This window comes from Lissotriton vulgaris, chromosome 6 (assembly GCF_964263255.1).
Source record: "Lissotriton vulgaris chromosome 6, aLisVul1.2, whole genome shotgun sequence".
NCBI lineage: Eukaryota > Metazoa > Chordata > Amphibia > Caudata > Salamandridae > Lissotriton > Lissotriton vulgaris.
In genome coordinates, this window is record NC_141694.1 from 593,151,076 (window position 1) to 593,171,580 (window position 20,505).

The 20,505-nt window shown below is 48.5% G+C and overlaps 1 protein-coding gene across 1 annotated transcript in view; it reads left to right on the top strand.

Annotated features, from left to right (window-relative positions):
* The first annotated feature begins 7,209 nt into the window (after positions 1 to 7,209).
* SLC35A1 (solute carrier family 35 member A1) overlaps positions 7,210 to 20,505 on the top strand; it is a 259,775-nt gene continuing 246,479 nt past the window's right edge. Inside the window, exon 1 of the mRNA XM_086926597.1 lies at positions 7,210 to 7,458. Coding sequence (XP_086782723.1) covers positions 7,446 to 7,458 — 13 coding nt within the window. The 5' untranslated portion in view covers positions 7,210 to 7,445. The remainder of the gene's footprint in view (positions 7,459 to 20,505) is intronic.

Here is a 20,505-nt window from a genome sequence, read left to right on the forward strand (position 1 = left end):
CGCCTTATTTAATGCCTGTTTAAAGAAGATGAATGGCAAGTTTTTGTCCCACAGATTAGCAGTGCATGTTTGCTCCAGAGCGCAAGTCAAGTATTTGTTAGTTTCCGAGTTTTTTTGTAATTCCAGTTCCTGGCATAAAAATGTATTAAGATTATTATCAGTAGCATTCATCTTAATTCAGTACCATACCCTGATGCTTGTAGAGTCTTCCCAGTGTTTCATTCATGAGGCCAAATTCTAGGCGCATCTGAGCTGGTGAGACTGAGCTAGGAAGTTGGAGAACCTTTTTATAGGTTTTTGTAATCAGGTTGTTTAGAATAATAGCGTTCTTACCCTGCATTGCTACACTAGCATATGCTAAGGTTGGAAGTACTTTGCTGGCAATCCCTGTCAGTAGTGGTTTGAACGAGGGGCCTTCCAGTTTTTTTGACAGAGTGCTAAGTGCAAATATTAAAGCTCCAGCTCTTTGCGTCATATAGTTTTTCTGAGCTTTTAGGGTACATCTGTCGTTGATATAAAATCCTAGATATTTATAACTTGATACCAATTCCAATAATTCTTTATTTCGGCCATATAGACCATAAAAGATGCAATGCAATCATTACAGACATTAAAATACATTATTTTAAAATACATTTAAATAGAGTCCGCTCTCCCAGCGAGGAGTGATTTAAAATTGCATTAAAAAGTTCAGGGGGCTTCAGAGGATCTTTTCTTTCTGATCAACCATATGGCCATAAGAAATTTGGAAACAGCGAACACAATGTGGCCCAGGGTGCTGGTTTTCAAAATCCTGTATGCCTGTGCATACTCTCTGAACCCCAGGTTCTTACATAGCGGCGCTATCCAGTATTTTCTGGGCCTTTGGTATGCAGGGCACACAAACAAGATGTGGGGGTCATCTTCCACATGGTTGTTGCAGCAGGGACATGTTTTATCGCCCCCATTTGTCCACTTGCAGGTGTATGAGTTAATGGGGAGTGTGCCAAGCCTCCATTGAACATACAGTTTCCTCGCCAGGATGGGAAAGATAAAATCCATAAAAGGTTCAAAAGCATATGAATTTTTGGATTCTAAAAATCGCGAGGTTAGGGTGCCGCTATTTTGAGCGTCCATCAAGTGAGCAAGGGACCTGGCTTTGTAGATTTGTGCCAGGGCTTTGCGCGAGATTGTTTGGCAGCCTCGCACGGGGTCCTCCCACAGGTCGCGGAGATTGATGGCAGACAGTTCATTTTTCACAAAGGTGAGCCAGGGGATTTTGCCACTGCAGTTTAAACTCATGACATGGGTAAGATCCTCCCTATAATGATGAAGTTCGTCCGTGGACCAGAGCCTGTGCCAGAACTTCACTGGCTTTGACACAAGCTCCTCTGCAATAGGGGGGAGACCCATGTCCATTCTCAGAGGCTGAAGTGGCGTGGCACGTGGAAGGGCTAGAAGGCGCCTTAAGAAACTATTTTCAACTGTTGATAAGTCCTTCACCGCTTTAAACCCCCATAGCTCACTGCCATACATGGCCGCAGCCTTGGCCTGGGTCTTGTAAGTTTCAAGGGCCGGACTTATGGGCTTGAAGGAAGAAGTATTAGCCACTTTCAGAATTGCGCCCGACAGTTGGGACAGTTTGGCCCTAGATCGTACTATCTGGCGGTCCCATGATAAATTTTCCTGCAGTGTTACCCCCAGATATATGAAGGTGGACACCCTCTCAAGGCTGGCGGTCCCCAGGGTGGGATTGGGCCTAGTTTTAGCTGGTGGGTTGAAGATCATGAACTTGGTCTTTTCTGTATTCACCTCCAACCCATGCTGATGGCAGAAAAGACCAAATCCATCCAGGATCCTCTGGATCCCCATGGGGGATTTTGAAAGGAGGAGGGTATCATCGGCAAACATGATTGCCGGTACCTTCCTACCTGCCAAACAGGGGGCGTTGTTGTCCTTGACGTTTTCCAGGTGTGAGATGACGTTATTGATGAATAAACAAAACAGGGTCGGTACCAAGACACAGCCCTGCCTCACGCCTCGACGGACAGGAAACCTGGATGAAAGTTTGCCATCTCTCCCACACCTGACTTGTGCATAGTTGTTCTCATGCAGCCTGGCTAAGATGTTAAGTAGCTGGGGGGGAATTCCTAACTTTTCCAGCACCTCCCACAGTTTCCTGCGCGGGACTAGGTCAAAGGCTGACCTCAGATCCACGAAGACCATGTACAATCTCCCCCCCTCGATCCTCACCGTCTTCCAGTAGAGGAGAACGAGGTGGAAGATCTGGTCCATGGTCGACGTGTTTTTCCTGAAGCCAGCCTGCAGGGGACTCATGATGTCATTTTCCTCCACCCAGTCTAATAGATGGTTCAAAATGAGGCGCGCAAAAAGCTTTTGGGGAACATCTATCAGGCTAATAGGCCTATAGTTTTCCGGACTCAAGGGGGACCCTTTCTTGTAAATCGGGACTATTTCAGCCCCTAGCCAAGAGGAAGGGACCGCCATACCTCCCAATATAGCATTAAAAAGAACAAGAAAGTACGGGCCCCAGATGTCAGGGTGGTATCTGAACATATCACCGGGTAGCTTATCCAACCCCGGTGCCTTCCCCAGCGCTAAGCGCTCCAGTGCTAACTTCACCTCCCCCAAGGAAAATTCCAGGGCCACATCTGGAGGACAGGGGGACTCCACCACCATCCCTTCAGGCCAGAGAGTGGTTTCTTGATATAGTGTCCCAAAGTGAGCCTCCCAGATAGAGGGGGCAATATTGGGTTCTACTGCGGATGACAGATCCCCTGTCCCATTATTTACCAGAGCCCAAAATTTTCTAGAGTCTTTGGATTTGAGGGCTTCAGTCAGTTCATGCCAGTGGTTCCAATCCCCCTCTGCCCTTGCGTTGGCCAGTGCTAGCTTGTACCCCCTCCTAAGGGCTGCAACCTTCACCTTGTCACTACCCTCTTTAATTGCGGAAAGTAGCTCAGACTTAGTTTTCCTGCAGGTGGAGGTATACCAAGTCGGGGCGCGAGTCTTTTTCCTTCTGGTGGGCAGCGCCGGATTGAAGACATCTGCAAGGTCCCTCACTAAGGCCTGGTGAATGCCAAATGGTCTCTCATTGTAGTCAGAGGGTCTTGGTTGATTAATGAGAGCATCCACCTCCTGGAACCTGGGGAGTGCTATGCCATAGAGGTTATTTATAGCTTCTTCTTTGTCAACTAGCTTCCCCCATTTCACCCGGTGCCTATTTGTAGTGAGTAGTATGTCTCCCTGGTCGACTCCGGAATCGGTAGTTAGCAGCCCTACAGCAGGGGCAGGGTGCTGAATCTCCAACAGAAGGGAATTGTGGTCGCTGTCTGTCCTCGGGATCACTCTAAAATCTTGAACTTTGGGCCACAGGGAAATATCTATAAATATGTAGTCCAACCTTGACTCATGGCCCTTTTTGTTAAAAGTGCACACCGAAGGAGTGTCAGAAGGGGTGCGTCCGTTACACGCCCTCAGTGCAAAGTTCAGAGTGAGAGAGGTAAGTTGTACTGCCAGCGGAGACCAAGCTTTGGGATGAGGTGAGGTGGAAGGTGGAACTCCCCAGTGGTCATCCTCGGCAGTGAAGGCACCCTCCATTAGACCTTCCAGGGGTTCAAAATGGCAGTTAAAATCCCCTCCCATCACTATTTTCAGGTCACCTGGCAGTTGCCCTAGAAAAGATGAAAGATCAACTAGGGTTGGGGATTCCTTGCCCACAGCGACTGGTCGTGAGTAGACGTTGACAATAGCCCATGTACTTTTACCAGGCCATCTGAGGATCACACACTGAATGTCCTGTGAGAGTGTGTCCATCCTTTCCACCTGACACCCAATGTGGCTCGCCACCCAGATTGCTAAACCGCCCGAGGGTCTCCCCCTCCCATTCGACTTTGCCGGGATTTCAAAAATGTCATATCCCTTCCTATGCTGTGGTGCCCTTGCCCATGTCTCCTGGAAAAGGAGAATGTCACTTTTACTAACCAGGGTTTCCCACTCCGGGGTGCCCACCTTACTTGAGATGCCAGCTACATTCCAGGAAAGAATAGACAGGCATGGACCTTGGGATTGTGGACCTGCTTCACTTAATGCAGGCGGGATGTCATGTGCAGAATTACCCGGGTCACCCAAACCAGTAGTAATTGGCGACGGGGTGGGTAATTCAACAAGCTCCACCAATTGCGTTGTAGGAGCAGTTGTTGTGCTTGGTGGATCCTCAACTAAAACTTGTATGCTTCCCAGGGCGGTCCCCCCCCTCATTTACAGGGGCCAGGGACCTTTTTTCAATTACGGGAACAGATGTGCCTTCCCCCCTGAGTGTAAACCCATAGGCAGAAGTTACTAGGTGTTGTGGTGAGTCTCCCCTTTTTGGTCAATCTACTTGGTCCAGGCAGGAGAATGTATTCTGATGGACAAAATTGCCATGAGCGGGAAGTGTGTTGTACTTGGGTCTGTACCGTGAACCATCTACAGCGAAGCCCACTCTGGTCCAACTCTGTTCCCTCCCCACAACTAGATTGGAAACATTTGGGTAGAAGTATGAGAGGGACACTAATTCTATGTTGGACTTATCCGGCCTTACCAGCCAGTTACAAATGTAAGGGGCAACCAGTGGGCTTTTAAAACTAATTATGATACAGTCCTCTACCCTGTTTTTGGGGGTGACTCCGCCAGTGAGCTCAGGAACTCCCACCATAATCGCTGTGTAAGGCACAGCCTCAGGGGGCAGATTGACCGCCCTGCGCCTAGTGTTGGGGCTAATGGGGCGACCAGTATGTTCATTGTTAACTCGCCCCCCACTCGTTGGATGGGGTAGTGTCGGTTACTTAGATCTTCTAGGTGCAGGGACAGGGGGCCTAGACGATTGTGAAGAGGGCAGTGGGGGAGCATGACTGCCTGTGATACTATGTTGTGCCCCAGCCGGGGCCTGTATGCTTGTTCCAGCAGTAGATGGTCTATTCCCTACAGATTCCCGGGGAGCCGTCTGTGCATTTGGGCCCAACCCCCTACTAGGACTATTTCTGTTATGTGCGTTTTCTATAGCCCTGAGTCTAGCAGCTATGGAGTCCAGTTTTGCAGACAGGGGTTCCAACAGGCTCCTAAGAATGTCCCTAAATGAGCCAATTAGAGCCTCTGACGTAATGGGAGGATTTCCACCAAATATGAACGGCCCAGAACACCCAGGTACCACTGTGGCTAACGGCGAGTCTGGTTGATCAGACCCAATTCCCGGGGAAGTGACCACAGGAGAAGCTGAAATGTCTGAGCTATCATCTAGTGTTGGGTTGGTTTTATCCACTTTGGCCCTTTTTGCCCCTCTAAGCTTCCTGACCTTTTCCTTTTCGGAGGATGGTCCACTCTACTGCCTACGGGATCCGTTAGCGCTGCAACTTGCCCTTCATCCTGCGCCTTAGTCATTTCCGCACAGTTCATATACGGAGTGGTCTCCACCACCCCCGAGGGGCGCAAAGGCTCACTATCCCTCAGTAGATTAGACGGGGTCCTAAGTTGTTGGAGGACTGACTCGATTGTCTGGTCAATGCTATCCATGAGATAAATGGGTGGCGTCAAGGGGTATTGGAGTACTAACATCGATGGAAGAAGAGTCCGAGGGGTCCACTGACACTGACGCGTTTTCTAAGTTCACCTCAAGGAGAGTATCTGAAACTGTGTGACCTTTGCTAGCCGCAGCACTGGCCTTCGGAAAGAATTTTTCCAGTGTACTAGAGCACTGTTGGGCAGCCTTGCTCCTGGATACTCTAGTAGCCATGGCGAGAGAAACAGTCAAAACCGTAGGCTGATGAAGTAAGGAGAAGAGCCTTGGGACAGGGACAACGTTAGAGGAGGGGCCCGGTCCGGTCTCTGCCGGCCTCTAACGGCCTAAAACGGCCCGCTCTTTGCCCGGTCTTCGCCCCGGGGACCGCCCCGCGCGCGTCCCGCGTTGCGCGTGACCAGGGGCTCCTAAATATGACAGGGGGGCGTGGCACTGGGAGGGGGCGCGGCGCGGGCGGGAAGAGGAACCAGCTGGCGGTGTTCTGCAGGAATGCTGGTCCTCGCAGTCCCGCTCGCCGTGCCTCTCACCTCCTCTGCGGCCAAGCCCACGGAAAACGGCAGAAATTCAGCCCACAGGACACAGCTCCCAGCTACTCCAGTAGCGAGCAGGGCGGACTCCCAGAAGCAAGTCCCACTCTCGAGCTTTCCAGGTGTTTTCCTTCCAGCATGATATTAAGATGTGCTGATCGTCGATTGGTGATTAACATTGTTTTTGTTTTGGACAGGTTGAGAGCAAGGTTATTCGCGGACAGGAATTCTGATAGTTCTGTTAGTAATCTGGACAAACCAACTTTAGTTAGGCTCATAAGCACAATGTCGTCGGCGTATGCCAGATGTGTAATTTGTAAGTTGCCAAGTTTCGGCGAGTGAGAATTGCAGTTGTTTAGTTTACCTGAGAGGTCTGAAATAAATAAATTGAATAAATGTGGAGCCAGGACGCATCCCTGTTTTAAGCCGGTTGTTGTATGGACTTTTCTTGATAATAGTGAACCGTCCCCCAGGTTGATTGTGTCCAGGTGTCAGAGTAGAATAACAGCAGACCCTTAATATGCTCTCTGGTATGTTCCATGCTCTCAGCTTTGCCCATAGAAGATTCCGATCGACACTATCAAATGCCACCACCTCTATCCGGATCTTCAAAGCTGACCTTAAATCTCTTCTCTTCCAAAGACACTTACAGAACTAATACCTTCTTTCTCAGACCCCTCTAGGAAGTTCGTTCATCATTGTAAATTTGTAATTTTTTCTTGTACATTCCTCACCCTTGCTTGCTGTGTTTGATATTGTGTTCTTGCCTTTTATGGTTTTATCCCACATCTTCTAGTTACCTGTTTATATTTGTAACGTTCTATTTTGTAACATTTCTCTCATGTAACGTAACTGGTTGTATTGTACAGAGCTCTGACACCTTCGGGTAAATCTGCGCTATATAAAAATGCATTCAACAAAGAAATAAAACATAAAAAGCCTATAGTTCTTCATAGGCGAGTACCTATTGTCAATGCTTGTTTTGTTGACCTGTTGGCACCTCCATACCAAGCCTGCCCGCCCTCCCCCCCTCTCTTCTCTGAAGTTGGGGGCCTGATTGCACACCTGCAGAAGGCACACACACACAGAAAAAAAACTTCACACTCTGTGTACTTCCTTGGTATCTACGGAACACTTTCCAGCAACGGTACGCGAGCGACGCCTTGTTTTGGGCAGCGTCTCTGAAACGGTCTAGTCGTCTTCAATGCTGCTACCGCCTGGCCGCGACGTGTCAGAAGACGCCCACTGGGCGGGCCCTTCGCCTAAACTACGACTAGTGGCTGCGTCAATACAACTGTCAGCCTGACGTCATTTCCCGTGCAGACTAGGCAGTTTCACCCTTTGAGGCAGTATCCCGAGCAACCATGGCTGCAAAAGGTGAGTGACACATTAGATGGGAGACCCTTGCCTAAGTGAATTGGCATGATGTCAACAGATCCGAGTCTAAGGGAGCAGTCGCCGCTTTTTTTAACTAGTTTATTGCGCTTTGAGGGTTTAGGGCAGGAAGTGCTTCATTGCATCCTGAAGATAGGATTGAGTATGGGGACTGTGAGAGCCGCATCCTCCCCGTGTTGGAAACATTGGAGTCATGTGCCATCCTTGGTGGTAGCATAGCTGGCCCCCAGTCAGGGAGAACAACAGAACGGCATCAGTGAGGTGCCTGCTTCGTAGGCATTCAGATTTCTCCATCTTGCCAAGATGTAAAGTGAACTGAGTCGCACAGCAGGGGGTCCGCTATTAGAGAGACAGATGCAAAATGAGAGAATAATTGTGCCGGAGTGAGGGGGGCACCGTGTTTGTATTGTGATGGTAAATGCGTCTCCTGGGCGGCGAATATATTTGCATCTTGCGCAAGTGTTCCCACAGCAATGTAAGGAGGGTGTCTGCAGTGATGCTGTTGTGTAGTATTCTTTAATGCGAAATCCGTACTTGAAACTCTGACTCTTCCATGTGAAAAACTGATACACCTTTGTCAAATACAATGCCTTGTTGACAGGTGCATATTTACGCACGTTTCTCTGTAATGCACGCGCTTCTGTGCTTTGCTTACTCTTGCACTTTAGTAGCTCCGTATATTATACGCGAACGGACTATTCAGTTTTCCGGTTCTCTTTATCAATATACGCACGAGAATTGCAGTTGTACATGTACACGGGAAAAAATCAAACCTGTTCACTTGAGGTTGTTTATAAGTTACTGCTGTGATTTAACACCTTAGCTATTTTAATCGCTGCACCTTTTTACAATTTAATTGGGTGTGTATACAACAGTTGTTAATGTAACTATTCACACAGTTCTACGAGAAAAACATTACTGTACGTAGTTATTATTATGTTTGCCCTGGAGACAGAGTGCAACATATTTTACCATCACTTCTGCTTCCTAGCTTTGCTCTTTTAGCGTCACATACATATTCTTCACATTTTCTTTAAAAATGGTTGCCTTTTTTTAGAGCTTGAGAAAGCAAATTGTTTCTCTCTGTATCTCATTGGGCGAGAGGGCGTAGCACAGACCACTGACAACAGCGTAGCAAAACCACTTTATTGAAGCAGGTGGATATTACAAATTCAACTCTAAAACCCATGCCGTACGAACTATAATCGCCTCACTATAGAGATAGGCATTCACCTATTTCCCCCTACCCTTAAATACCACTTCAAAACTCCCCAACCAGCTCAGATGGTCATCACTGACTTCTTCCTTACTTCCTATACTATATCTACTTGATAACACTTTATTATCTCAACTTCCTGTTTTCTGCAAATATGAACTTACCCAACCATCCAATTGTTTTTTTCTGCCCAGTACAATCACTTAAACTATGCAAACCTCCTGGCAATTCGCCACTCAGAAAACCCTTGTCTAGGTGTTTTTCTCCCCAACCCTCCATTTGTGTTCATTCATAATAGAACACTCAACGCAGCTGCAAGCGTCTCCCATCACTGCAGAAGATACAAAACCATCTCCATTGTTATCTAGTGTACACCATCTCCCCGGAAAAAATGGACTTTCACATCTCTGTGGCTCACTCTACCTTTCTCGCGCTTTCTGCAAAGTTTCCTGAGCTCTCCGTTCACCTTACTCTGAGCTTTGTCAAAAACTGCTGGTCGAACATCTTCTTTCTGCCTCCAAAGCTCTCCTGGCCCCCTTCTGTGAGCTCCGGACCCAAAAACTCACACCAAGCCAATACATATGCCCTCCCAGTTGAATATGGCAAGGATCCCACCACCAACTGAATGACTAATTTTCCTACTTCCCAAAATTCCACTGGCATCTGTATTTTCTAGTTACCCGCTTACAAGCCTAAAAAAATCATAACTTCTTTACTAGACCTGCAGGTCAAGTAAATTGAATAATCTACTCGACCTAACTGTAATGTACTTCACCCATAAACTGGTCTCAAATTGTGTGAACTTAGGCAAATCTTTTAATTTATGGAGCTGCCTTTTTCTTCATTATCAGATATAAGAGCACCTTCAAATGTGCGAGTTCAGCATTTCTGGTGTACAAAAAAACCCCTCTTTTTTTAAATAGACTAACATTTTCCTCCATGTATAATAAGAATCAAGCTCACATATAGGGTCCACATGACCCCTGACTTGCCTCTTTGTCGGTAAACATATCATTATAAACTTATAACAACATAGTATTACATTATATCACGGTGCATAACAATCGGGAGAGTGCTGAATCCTAATGGCTAATACAATCAGACCTAAGGTGGGGTTAAAGCCAAGAGGAGAAGTCTTGTCAATAAGGACTGCGGGGAAGGTCTATTGGGCCAAAATGATGGATTTGCAAAATAATAGGAGAAGATAGGGTAGATGGTAAAGAGTGAAGTGGGGGGGGAGTGGGTGGTGTAAGGGGAGGAGGTGCACGCAATTGGGGGGGACATATATTATGCTGAGAGTAAATAGGCCAGCTTGTGTATAATGGAGTTGAGTGGTGAGATATGAGGCTGTTAGATGGTGGACATGAATCCACTGTTCCTTGAAGACAATCTCCTAGCTCGTCGTTTGTTACATTTGTTTGTAAATAATTTGCTAGCAAATGGCAAAATATTTGCTGCTCAAAAGTCTTTTGCCCTTTGCTTGGTGGTCTGGTGGCATGCTGAAAAAGTAGTTTGACGGTGAGCAGGTTTGACTGAGCTAGTACACACACTTTCTAAATGCTCGTTTTCTCTCAAAGTCACACAATGTATTTTTTAAATAATTTTATTTGTGTGAGCTGATATTTCTAATAGTGATTCCCGTATTGAAGCCTTCTCTACTTGTGTGTGGGTTAAGTAGAACTTTATCTTTCAGCTCTGAGTAGTCTATAATACCTTCCTTTACTTTCACTGTGTTATCCTCATCGGCTAGGACATAATCATTAAGAAATAATTGAAAAACTTGGAGATAAAGTGTTATTCTCATTTGGTTTGTAAGTAGCGGCACGATCAAAGGCAAACATTATCTGTGGCATTGTCTGTAACCATGTGTGCAATAGATTATAAAACTAAGAATATCAATAGAACTAGCGTTTGTGGTGACTGGTAAATAAATCTAATTTTCTTTATGACTGTATTTTTGACCCTCTTGATTTATTTTTGCATAATGTTTTACCAACTTTTCCATCCGTAGGAAGTGTATTCAAAATAAACCGTGTCTTGTTTGCAAAGAGGTCCATTGGGAGATTGAAGTTCCCCTTAGTAAGAAGGTCGTTCTAGTAAATACATTTGTAGATTTACAGGGCAGCCCAGCAGAGGGATTATTTTGGCAGTGAACGTCTCTTACCCTAAGCTGCAAAATAACCATCCGAATAAAACCCAACTACAGATTTAATTTTCAAGTAAAAAACAACATTCTTTTTAAAAAAAAAATTTTTTTGAAACCTTTATTGCACATTAAAAGCAGAACAAATATGGGCCTACAACCATCCGGCCGGCCACGACTATTATAAAGCAAGGTAGCAAGCAATACGATAACTCGATAGTGTCTGCACACATAATAGCAAGCAGCCTAAGTTGCACTGGGTATCTACACACTACCGAGAAAAAGGAGGAGTGAAGGTTAATTTTGAATTTTAATATGTCCGAGATATAAGCAATAAAAGGATCAGCGTTCCAACAATCCACCAATGACCTAAGAGGGCAACGTAACCAGAAGAAATCCAAGCAACAGAAAACGTAGTCAGACTAGCGGCATGATGAATATGACAGGATAGTGAGATCAAACATGTTGCATGCCAGTCGCCGCCCCCCGCGCACCGAGCCACCCCACTGACCCAAGAAAGAAACAGAAAAGAAAAAGAAAACCAAAAGTAAAGAAAAGAAGGCCCATAGAAACTAAAACGGACAAAAGAAAAACCCCACCCCCCTTCCCCCACCCTACACGCATGCAGAGGCTACGGCCTACCCCCCCCCCCCCAGCAGTGTGTCTGTCGCCCCAAAAGAGTACCCGAAATGCAGAGAAAGAAAAGGGGGAAAAAAGAGAAATATCACATAAGAACGGAGGAGGGCCATATACAAATATGCAAAACAATCAGCTTGTGAATCCTCGGCCGCCCAACCCCGGATCCCCAACCCATAGAAAAACAAATATTCAACTCCAAAGTTTATTCCCTGCAGCCCCGACAGTACACTCTACCGCAATTAAGGATAGAAAGAGCATCCTCAGCCCTGGCCCCTGCGATCTGGGGCACCGACGTGGTCCAGTTGCACAGTGGCCATCTTGAACTGGAGAGGTAAACGGAGCGATCCTAGCAGGGTACGACGCCGCCCAGCAGAGCCTGTCCACACCAAAGTCATGCGAGCAACAATGATAGAAAGGGGGACACCATATTGTTTCAATCCACTCAAGTCAGTCTGCCAAAGCAATGCCATCCGCTTCAGGAGAAAGTTGCGAGTGTCACCAGTGGAACACAAAGGAAGAGCCAAACATGGCGTCCGGGGACGGCGCCCCGGCCATAGCTCAAACCCCCCGTCCTCAGGCCGCTGCTCCGCCTTGTCAATCCGCGCCGGAACGCCACCAGGCTCTCTCACCCTCAATTCCCTTGAGCACACCTGGGTAGGCTCCCCACTGTGATCGGGGACAGGATGTGGCGTAGTGTCCTGCAGTCGAACGCTACCATGTCCCATCGGAGGCACATAGGGGATAGTAGCATCCAGGCGATCTTTTAAGTCCCGGGCATTATCTTGCATATCAGATCTCAAGGTGCTCAATGCACGCAGGATGTCTCCAACTTTCAATGGTGCCACAAAAGTGAATGGGGCAGCGGGTCCCTGCACGCGGGGCTCGCAAAAGTGTTGTAATCCTCGAGGCTGGTCGCCATTATCTCTCCCACCTAGATGGGCACCCAGTCCGGGTTCCGCAGGATATGTACTAGGGGGGAGTACAGAAGCAACACGAACCATACTGACACCATTCACGGCGCTGGTGCAATAGAAACAATCGGACACCTCACTGGCAGCAGCCCGGAGGAAGCGCAGGAGCAGGGAGCACAGCCAGCAATATGGCTTCCACCGCTTCGCCGGCGGAGACAAGCGAGCCAGCAGCGCCGTACATGGACCAGGGCGCAGATGCAATGTTGCACTGCCAGTCTCAGTAGTTCCCAAGCGCGAGGATGAGCAAGGCTGAGCGGAGCCCCGCAGCGATAAACACAGCGCAGCGACTGTTCCCCGCCGGTCAGATCTTCTCCGCTTCAGAGTCCGAGGAGAGTACAAACATGGCCGGCCATCTCGAGGACAAAGAACCGTTCAGCTGCAGCCGGAGAGGAGACAAGGGCGCCCCGGCACTTCCACTGCAGGGAGCGTTCAGGGAAGCACACCGCTGGATGCAGAATCGTCTCCCGGTCCCGAGGATTTAATGCAAAAGCAGAATTAGCAGCAGGAGAAGTCGCGGACCGGGAGAAAAGCGGAAGGATCGGCGGAGCCGAGGGATCAGGCGGCCATTTCGGATGTAGGCTAGGCTCCTCAAAATGTCAACAACAACATTCTTATTAGTATTTCTGACAACAAATGTATTCTACCATAGCATTACATTTTATAACATAACTAGTCGGATGTTAGTGGGATCTCGGGGCATGGCATTAAACTCGTAGGATTCAGATGGTGGTGTTTAGGCTGCCCAGCCCGCGGGAGGCTCTCTGGGTTAGGGCTCATGATCTGGCAAAGTTCGAGCAGGAATGATATAAATGTCTGAGCCCTATGTTTAATTGTCAAGCTGACCGCTTTTTCCTTGTTGCTGAGTTAAAGGTTGATGGGGTTGGACACAATGCACAATTGCATTTATTGACAGAACTATACTATGTATGGATGTTGCTGCAATTGCTGAGGGTTGACAGAAGTTTTGGCAGGGGTCTTGTGATGCTGCAAAATTGGAACTGAGGTACAGCGAAAGGTGGGTCTAACCACTTCCCGTATAGAAGTGTCTGCTGTTTGAAAATTCATGTTATAATGGATTTAGGATATTTATGCTGATTAACATCTAGTCAGAGAGCAAGACGTGAATTCCAGAGAGAAGTTGCCTGGTCTCTGACATTTCTATCACCTGATCCAGCTCGATGATAGGCAACCTGGGAGCTTTTGTGAGGACTTTTATGCAGCGGTGGCCACTCCATTAGGGTAGAGGAGCGCCGCCCCCCGCCACCAGCTGCTAATAAAACAAGAATAAAACTGGTTTCTAACCCGTTTAATTATCATTTTATTTGAAACCCCGGGACACCCCCCCCAGGACTCTGAATAGCCTTAGGGGGCAGGTCCAGGAGGGATGACACTCTGGCGAGGGAGTGCTAGTGCACGTGCACTCCCTTGGTGTGCTAGTGCACTCCCTTGTGCCCTCACTGCACATGAGGCGTTTGACAGGCTGCTTCATGCCGGCCAAACACCTCATGCGTAGTGAAGCTTTCTCCAGCACCAGCAGCATTGATGGGGCTGGAGAAAGCAGGCACAGCCTCCCAGTCTGCCTGGTAGTGTAAAGTTGTAGTGCTCAGGCAATCCTGACGCTGCTTTCCTGCATAGTTTAGCATAGAGAACTTCTCGCAGTTGTCCATCGACTCGACCATCTGAATCCATTGTCCTCCTGGCTATCCCATACCTGCCCCTTTCCATCAGCTTCTTTCTGTCCTCAGCCCATCCCATGCTCCATTGTTTTTAGTAGTGCTCCCAGGCTAAATCGTCTGCCAGACTCATCCATGACATGCATTGGATTTATACACCTGTTCTTCTGTCCACATGCACTGGTACATGGTGGCTTCGGACCCATCTTCTGGTGGGGAAGTGGGACTACCCCACTTCTGAATAACATCCCTTCTGGCAACCATTAAAGCTACGTTACTGAAAAGAAGCTCATTTATACCAAGGGTTTGTCCACCCCTGATTCCGAGTACACCCGCTTGTGCATTCAGCTCCAGCTGTCTCTCCACTGCCTGTGATAGCCTGCCATGGACCCCCTCCCAGAATAGGCGTATCTTTGGACACTCCCATACCATGAGTATAAGTGTGGACGTCTGTGTTCAGCCCCTGAAGCATCGATCTATTGCAGTCCGACCCATAGTGAACAATCTTGATCTTGTGTAATACACCCTGTGTAGGAGTTTCAGCTGGAACAGTCTGAATCTTGCTCTGATCTCTGCCTCCCCGGGGTAGCGGCACACCCCCAACCTACTCTGCGTCTTCCATCCTTCCAAGGTCCATTTCGCACTTCTCTCACAGATTTCTCGCAGGGGTGGGGGCTTTTCGCCAGTAAAATGCAATTATTTGCCAATATGTATGTTGATATGAATGGGCCCCAAGCACTCTGTTCCAGTGGGCTTTCCTCTGGTATGTCCCCTTCGAGGTCTGTGCAGGCACACAGGAGGTGCCTGATCTGTATATAGCACACGTTTTGGTTCCCTGTCAGCTGATATTGATTGTGCCTGGAGGTCAGTGAATGTCATCATGTCCTTGTCAGTCCATAGGTCTCCCAACTTTGATATGCCCAATAGGTCCTACTTGATATGTCCTTCCACCCCTCACAGGGACAAGGGCTGCTGCCTTCCATTTTTTTTTTTAACTCTTTATTCGTGACTGTGACAGGTATTACAAAGTACATTTAATCATTTTGCATATTATCAGTCTTTTCCGTTTTCTTTAACTCAACTGTGGCATATCATCCCTCGTAACTATCTGTTCGTCACAACTTATAATTCTTCCGAATAACATTCCAGTATAACATTTATTATTCACATTTAGAGTACAGTATCGCCCGTTTATAAACTGTCCCCCCAACCCTTCCCTCCCCCTCCCTGTCTTCTGGCTATTTCTGTGTACACAGTCTGTAAGTTGGATATATCAGCTTTAAGTCTTTGCGAGAGGATGATTCAATCGATAGGCATGGCTACTGGCGCATCCAGGCTAGGTAGCCGTGCGTGCTGGCACCCCACACAACACTTGTACATTCAGGTAGTATCCCCTTGTGACATTTCTATATCTATATCTTCCAACTCTATTAACATACGTTCCCAGTCCTGCGCAATAGGGTATTTACGTAGTTCTTTCTCTTCCTCCCTACGCAGCGCCGCAGTTTCTGCCTTGCCCCATTTCAGCATGTCGGACCGCCATACTTCTACATTAGGGGGCCTGGGCGACTTCCATCTCATGGTGAGAGCTCGGAGCGCCAGCAAGAGGGCCAAATCTGCAAATTTCAGTTGTGCTTTACAGGTCTTGGATCTCTTCCTGTTACCTATCAGGCAGGGCAGTGCACCCTCAGGGGTCTGCAGAGCTGTTACAGTGTATAGTGTGTTTCTGATCGTCACCCAGTAGTTACGTAGTCTCGGGCATGCCCATAACATGTGGAGGATATTTGCGTCATCCTCTTGACATATAGTGCAGTTGTGGGGAGTGGCAGGAAACATCCTATGTAGTCTTTGGGGGGTGAGATATGCTCTATGTAGAACCATGGCCTGTATACATTTGAATTTAACGTTCCTGGACACGCTTCTAGGGTGGCCCAAGATGATCTTCCATTCCCCGTCTGTTATGGCCTCCCCTGTGTCTGCAGTCCAAGCCTCCCTGAGTGTGGTGAGGGGCAAAGCTGCATGTTCTCTAATGCCCACATAGAGCCACTTTACTAGGTGTCCACCCGTCCCCATATAGTGGAGGAGATGAACCAGTTTGTGTTGGTCTGGCTTGGTGCGTTCTGGAGCCCAGGTGCGTCTTACATAGTGGGTCACCGAGGCGTGTAGAAAGTACAGTCGTTGCGGGGCCCCTGTGGATTGTGCGAAGGTGGCATGATCTAATAGGGTGTCGTCCCCAAACAAGTCTCCTACTCTGTCTACCCCGGCATCCGTCCAGGGTTGTAATCTGCGTCGTGTCAGGTTCCCTTGTGGGGTTGGGAGTCCAAGTAGGGGGATGTTGTCTGCATAAGGAGTGAGTCCAGCAGTGTACGTTAGAGCCTTCCGCCAACATCTCAGAGCTACGTGTAGTAGGGGGTGGCAGTCTCTGGGAATCTTGGCAGCGGGTAGTAAAAGGGAGTGAAGGTCTCCGCGTGCCAGTTTATCTGCTGTGAAAGCGATCTCATGGAGGTTTCTAACCGCCACCCATCTTGTCAGCCATTGGAGCTGGCTAGCATAATAATAGCCTCGTAGGTCTGGTACACCTAGGCCTCTCTGTCTGGTGTTCAACTGTAGCTTCTTGAGGCTTATCTGCCGTCTTCCCGACCCCCAAATGAGATTGATTAGTACCGTGTTTAGTGTGGTAAATATTTGTTGTGGAAGCAACACTGGCAAATTTACAAAGTAGTACAGTATTCGGGGAAGGAGGACCATCTTTGAGATCGCCACCCGGCCCATTACAGAGAGGGGCAGGGACGTCCAAAAGGTCACGCTACTTCGGAGGCCGTTGATTGCTCTCCGCACATTGCCCTCAATCTGGTCTTCCGGGCTCCGGTATACGTTAATACCGAGGTATTTAAATGTAGTTGGAGCTACCTGGATCTCGTGTGCGCCAAACTGTATATGGGCAGGCCGCTGTCCGTCTCGGAAAAAGAAGCCCAGAGATTTTCCGGGGTTTACAGCCAAGCCAGATATTCTTTCAAATCGTGTAAAGATGGTCGCTAGGTGTGTATGATCATCCTGCAGATTTCGGTGGAATACCATTATATCGTCGGCATATATGGAGATCAAATTATGGGTATCTCCAACTAGAATGCCTGCCTCCGCTGCCCTAGTTCGGAGTGCAATTGCTAGGGGTTCTAGTGTGAGTACGAACAGTAACGGTGACAGCGGGCACCCCTGTCGGGTGCCCCTGTGGACGTCATAACTGTCCGAAGTGTGCCTGCCTGTGCGTGCTCTAGCCGTTGGATTTGTGTATAGTAGGCAAATCCATTTTATCAGGGCGTCTGGGAAGCCGAAGCGACTTATGGCTTCAAACATAAAGTCCCACGTCAGGGAATCAAATGCTTGACGGAGGTCCAGGGCTATGCAGCCAGCGTGCGGCAGTTTCTGTGGGGTGGTCGTCATGAGGGCGTGGAGTCGCCTCGTGTTCTGGGAAGTGCTCCTCTCCGGGAGGAAGCCACATTGATCAGTGTGGATCAGGCCAGGGAGATGGGCTTGTATTCGTAAGGCAATAGCTTTGCTAAGGATTTTATACTCCGAGGGGAGCATGGACAGGGGTCTATAGTTGCTCACGTCAAGGGCATCTCTGCCGGGCTTCGGAATGGAAATGACTAAGGCCTGCATAGTCGAGGCTGGTAGATGGCCGACCTCATAAGCAGTTTTGTATATTTTTTCCAAGACAGGTGCCAATGTGTCGGAGTAAGTTTGGTAAAACTCCCCAGGTAGGCCATCCATACCTGGAGTCTTACCCCGATTCAATGTGTGTATGGCAATTTTAATTTCCTGTAGCGTTATGGGTCTGGCTAGGAATGTCTGGATCTTCTGGGTCAGGGTTGGAATCGTCAATTCATCTAGGAAGTCTATCATGGCATCCCTAGTATCTGCAGGGGGAGGGGCATAGAGTCTTTCTAGGTGGGTCTTGAACACAGTGTTGATCTCTAGTTGCGTGTTTACCTGTCAGCCCGCTTCATCCCGGACGCTCGTAATCACTGGGGTCTCAGGGGTATCTCGGATCAAACGAGCTAGCAGAGTCCCGGACCTGTCCGCCTCTGTCTGCTATCGTCTTAAATAGTCCTTATAGTCCATAACCCTTAAGGTTTCTAGAATTTCGGCATGCTCAATGTTACACAGTTGTAAGTCGCCTTTGCGCCCTGGGTCTATTCTCACCGCAGTCTCAAGCTGCCTCAGACAGCTTTCCACCTCACAGAGTTTTTTATGCGTTTCTTTTCTGGCTCCCACCAGCCGACCAATCGCGGCTCCCCTTACCACAGCCTTCATTGCATCCCACACTACCAAGTTCGAGGACGCTGAGTCCCAGTTGTCTCTGAAGTAGTCAGTTAAAGTGTCCTCAAGGTGAGTGCGAAACGGGCCGTCCTCAAGCAATGTGGGGTTGAGCCTCCAGGTGGGTACTGGTGAGGGTATTTTTCCCCAGTGTAGATCAAGTGTTAGCGGTCTATGGTCTGAAAATGTTTTGGCAAGGTAGGCTGAGGACGACATTTCGTCGTCAAGGAGTTGGTGCAAACAAATCTGTCTAGGCGGGTGTGTAGGTTATGTAGTGGGGAGTAGTATGAGTATTCTTTGTGTGTTGGGTGTAGTGTGCGCCACACGTCCACCATTCCCCATCCCTGAAGCCATGTGCCAAATGAGTCAGTCAGCTTATGTACCCCTGTCGCCTGGAGGGGAGGGTGCGATCTATCCAGATCTACATCTAGTATCATGTTCCAGTCTCCCCCCAAAATCCAGGGGATGTCTATCCAATCTGCCAAGGCCCGGCTAACATTTGTAAGGAATCTGTCCTGGTCGAAGTTCGGGGCATAAATACTACCCGGGACTATCATTATACCGTCTAGTGTGCCCTTCACCAAAATGTAGCGCCCTTGGTCGTCCACTTTCCTTTCCAGTTCCACGAAGGGGGTACCATAGCGCACCCATATCGTGGCCCCCTGGAGAAGGCAGAGTACGTTGTGGAAATTACAGTTCCCCTCCATTTTTCGTAATGTGTGCACCTCGGACTGAGTCAGGTGGGATTCCTGTAGGAATACTATGTGTGCTCGCTGGCGAAGCAAAAAGGTGTGTACTCTATGCCGCTTCTGTATCGCTCCTAGCCCTCTCACATTCCACGTAACCAGCCTATACTTCCCTTTCTCTTCAGCCATATCCAAATACAGATGTCATAGGGGGTAACATTACATAATGCAGTATGTACATTGCCCGTGTTAGCCTTAAGACGGTTCCCTTCCTTCCCCAATCCCCAACTCTGGAGGCGCAGCTTCGGAACCCTGCTGTGCTGAACATGAAACTGTAAAACGTAACCAAACAATTTGCGGTGCATACGCTCTTGGGGGGTCGGCTAAGCTTGAGCCATATCCATTGGGCCATACTTATCTATGCCGTCGGCTCAACGGCGCCGCCGGGAGAGTTATCGTTTAGCCATCCATTGCTGTTGTCCGTTTCTTGGGAGGGGGGACATTACCCCTGCTTATACAATGTTAAATTCCTGTGATGTGTAGGGGTGTGGGGTCTACACGTCAGGGACAGTGCATAGAGGGCAGAACTAGTGTACCCCAGGTCTCACCAATCAGGATATAAACACATTCTTTCATCCCGTCTAGAGGACCCCCTCCCCTTCCATGGCCTGGCCGTGCATTCAGTTCACAATACAGAAAAAGGATACCAGTTTGACCTGACGTTTCAGATCTTGTCCATGTTAGTCGTTATTCCTGGGCATTGTCCAGAAGCTCATCAGCTGCTCTGGGTGTCGCAGTCGGGAACAGCACCATACTGTTTTCCGAGTCTGAATCTACAGTGCTGTCTTCGGTGTCCGTATTTATTGTTCCACGTTCCTCTCTGAAGGAGCCCACCAGCGCAATAGCATCGTCCTGGCCTTGTTTCTGTTGATGAGCAGAAGGCTTACGCTGTTTCGGTTCCGCACTACGGGCACTTGACCCGTTCTACGCATGGTCTGCTCCATCCTTGGATCTGCTGGCTGACGAGCCCTGGGTTGGGTACAGGTCCTCCTCGATGTCCATCACCTCCAGCCACTCCTCCACCTCCATGGGGCTGTCGAAGAAGTGAGTTTTGTTGTCGTGGATCACTTTGAGGCGAGCAGGAAACAACAGGGCGTAACGGAGTTTGGCTCTCTGGAGTCTCTTTTTAATCTCGTAGGAGGAGGACCTCTGCTTCTGTACTAGATTGGTGTAATCCGGGTAGAGTGAGATACGTTTGTCTTCGTATTCTATGACAGATTTCATCCGGGCCTGTCTAAGCAGCGTGTCCCTATCTCGATAGTTGAGAATCCGCACAATCAGGGGCCGTGGTGGTTGGCCCGGTCTCGGTCGGCCGGTAGGGATC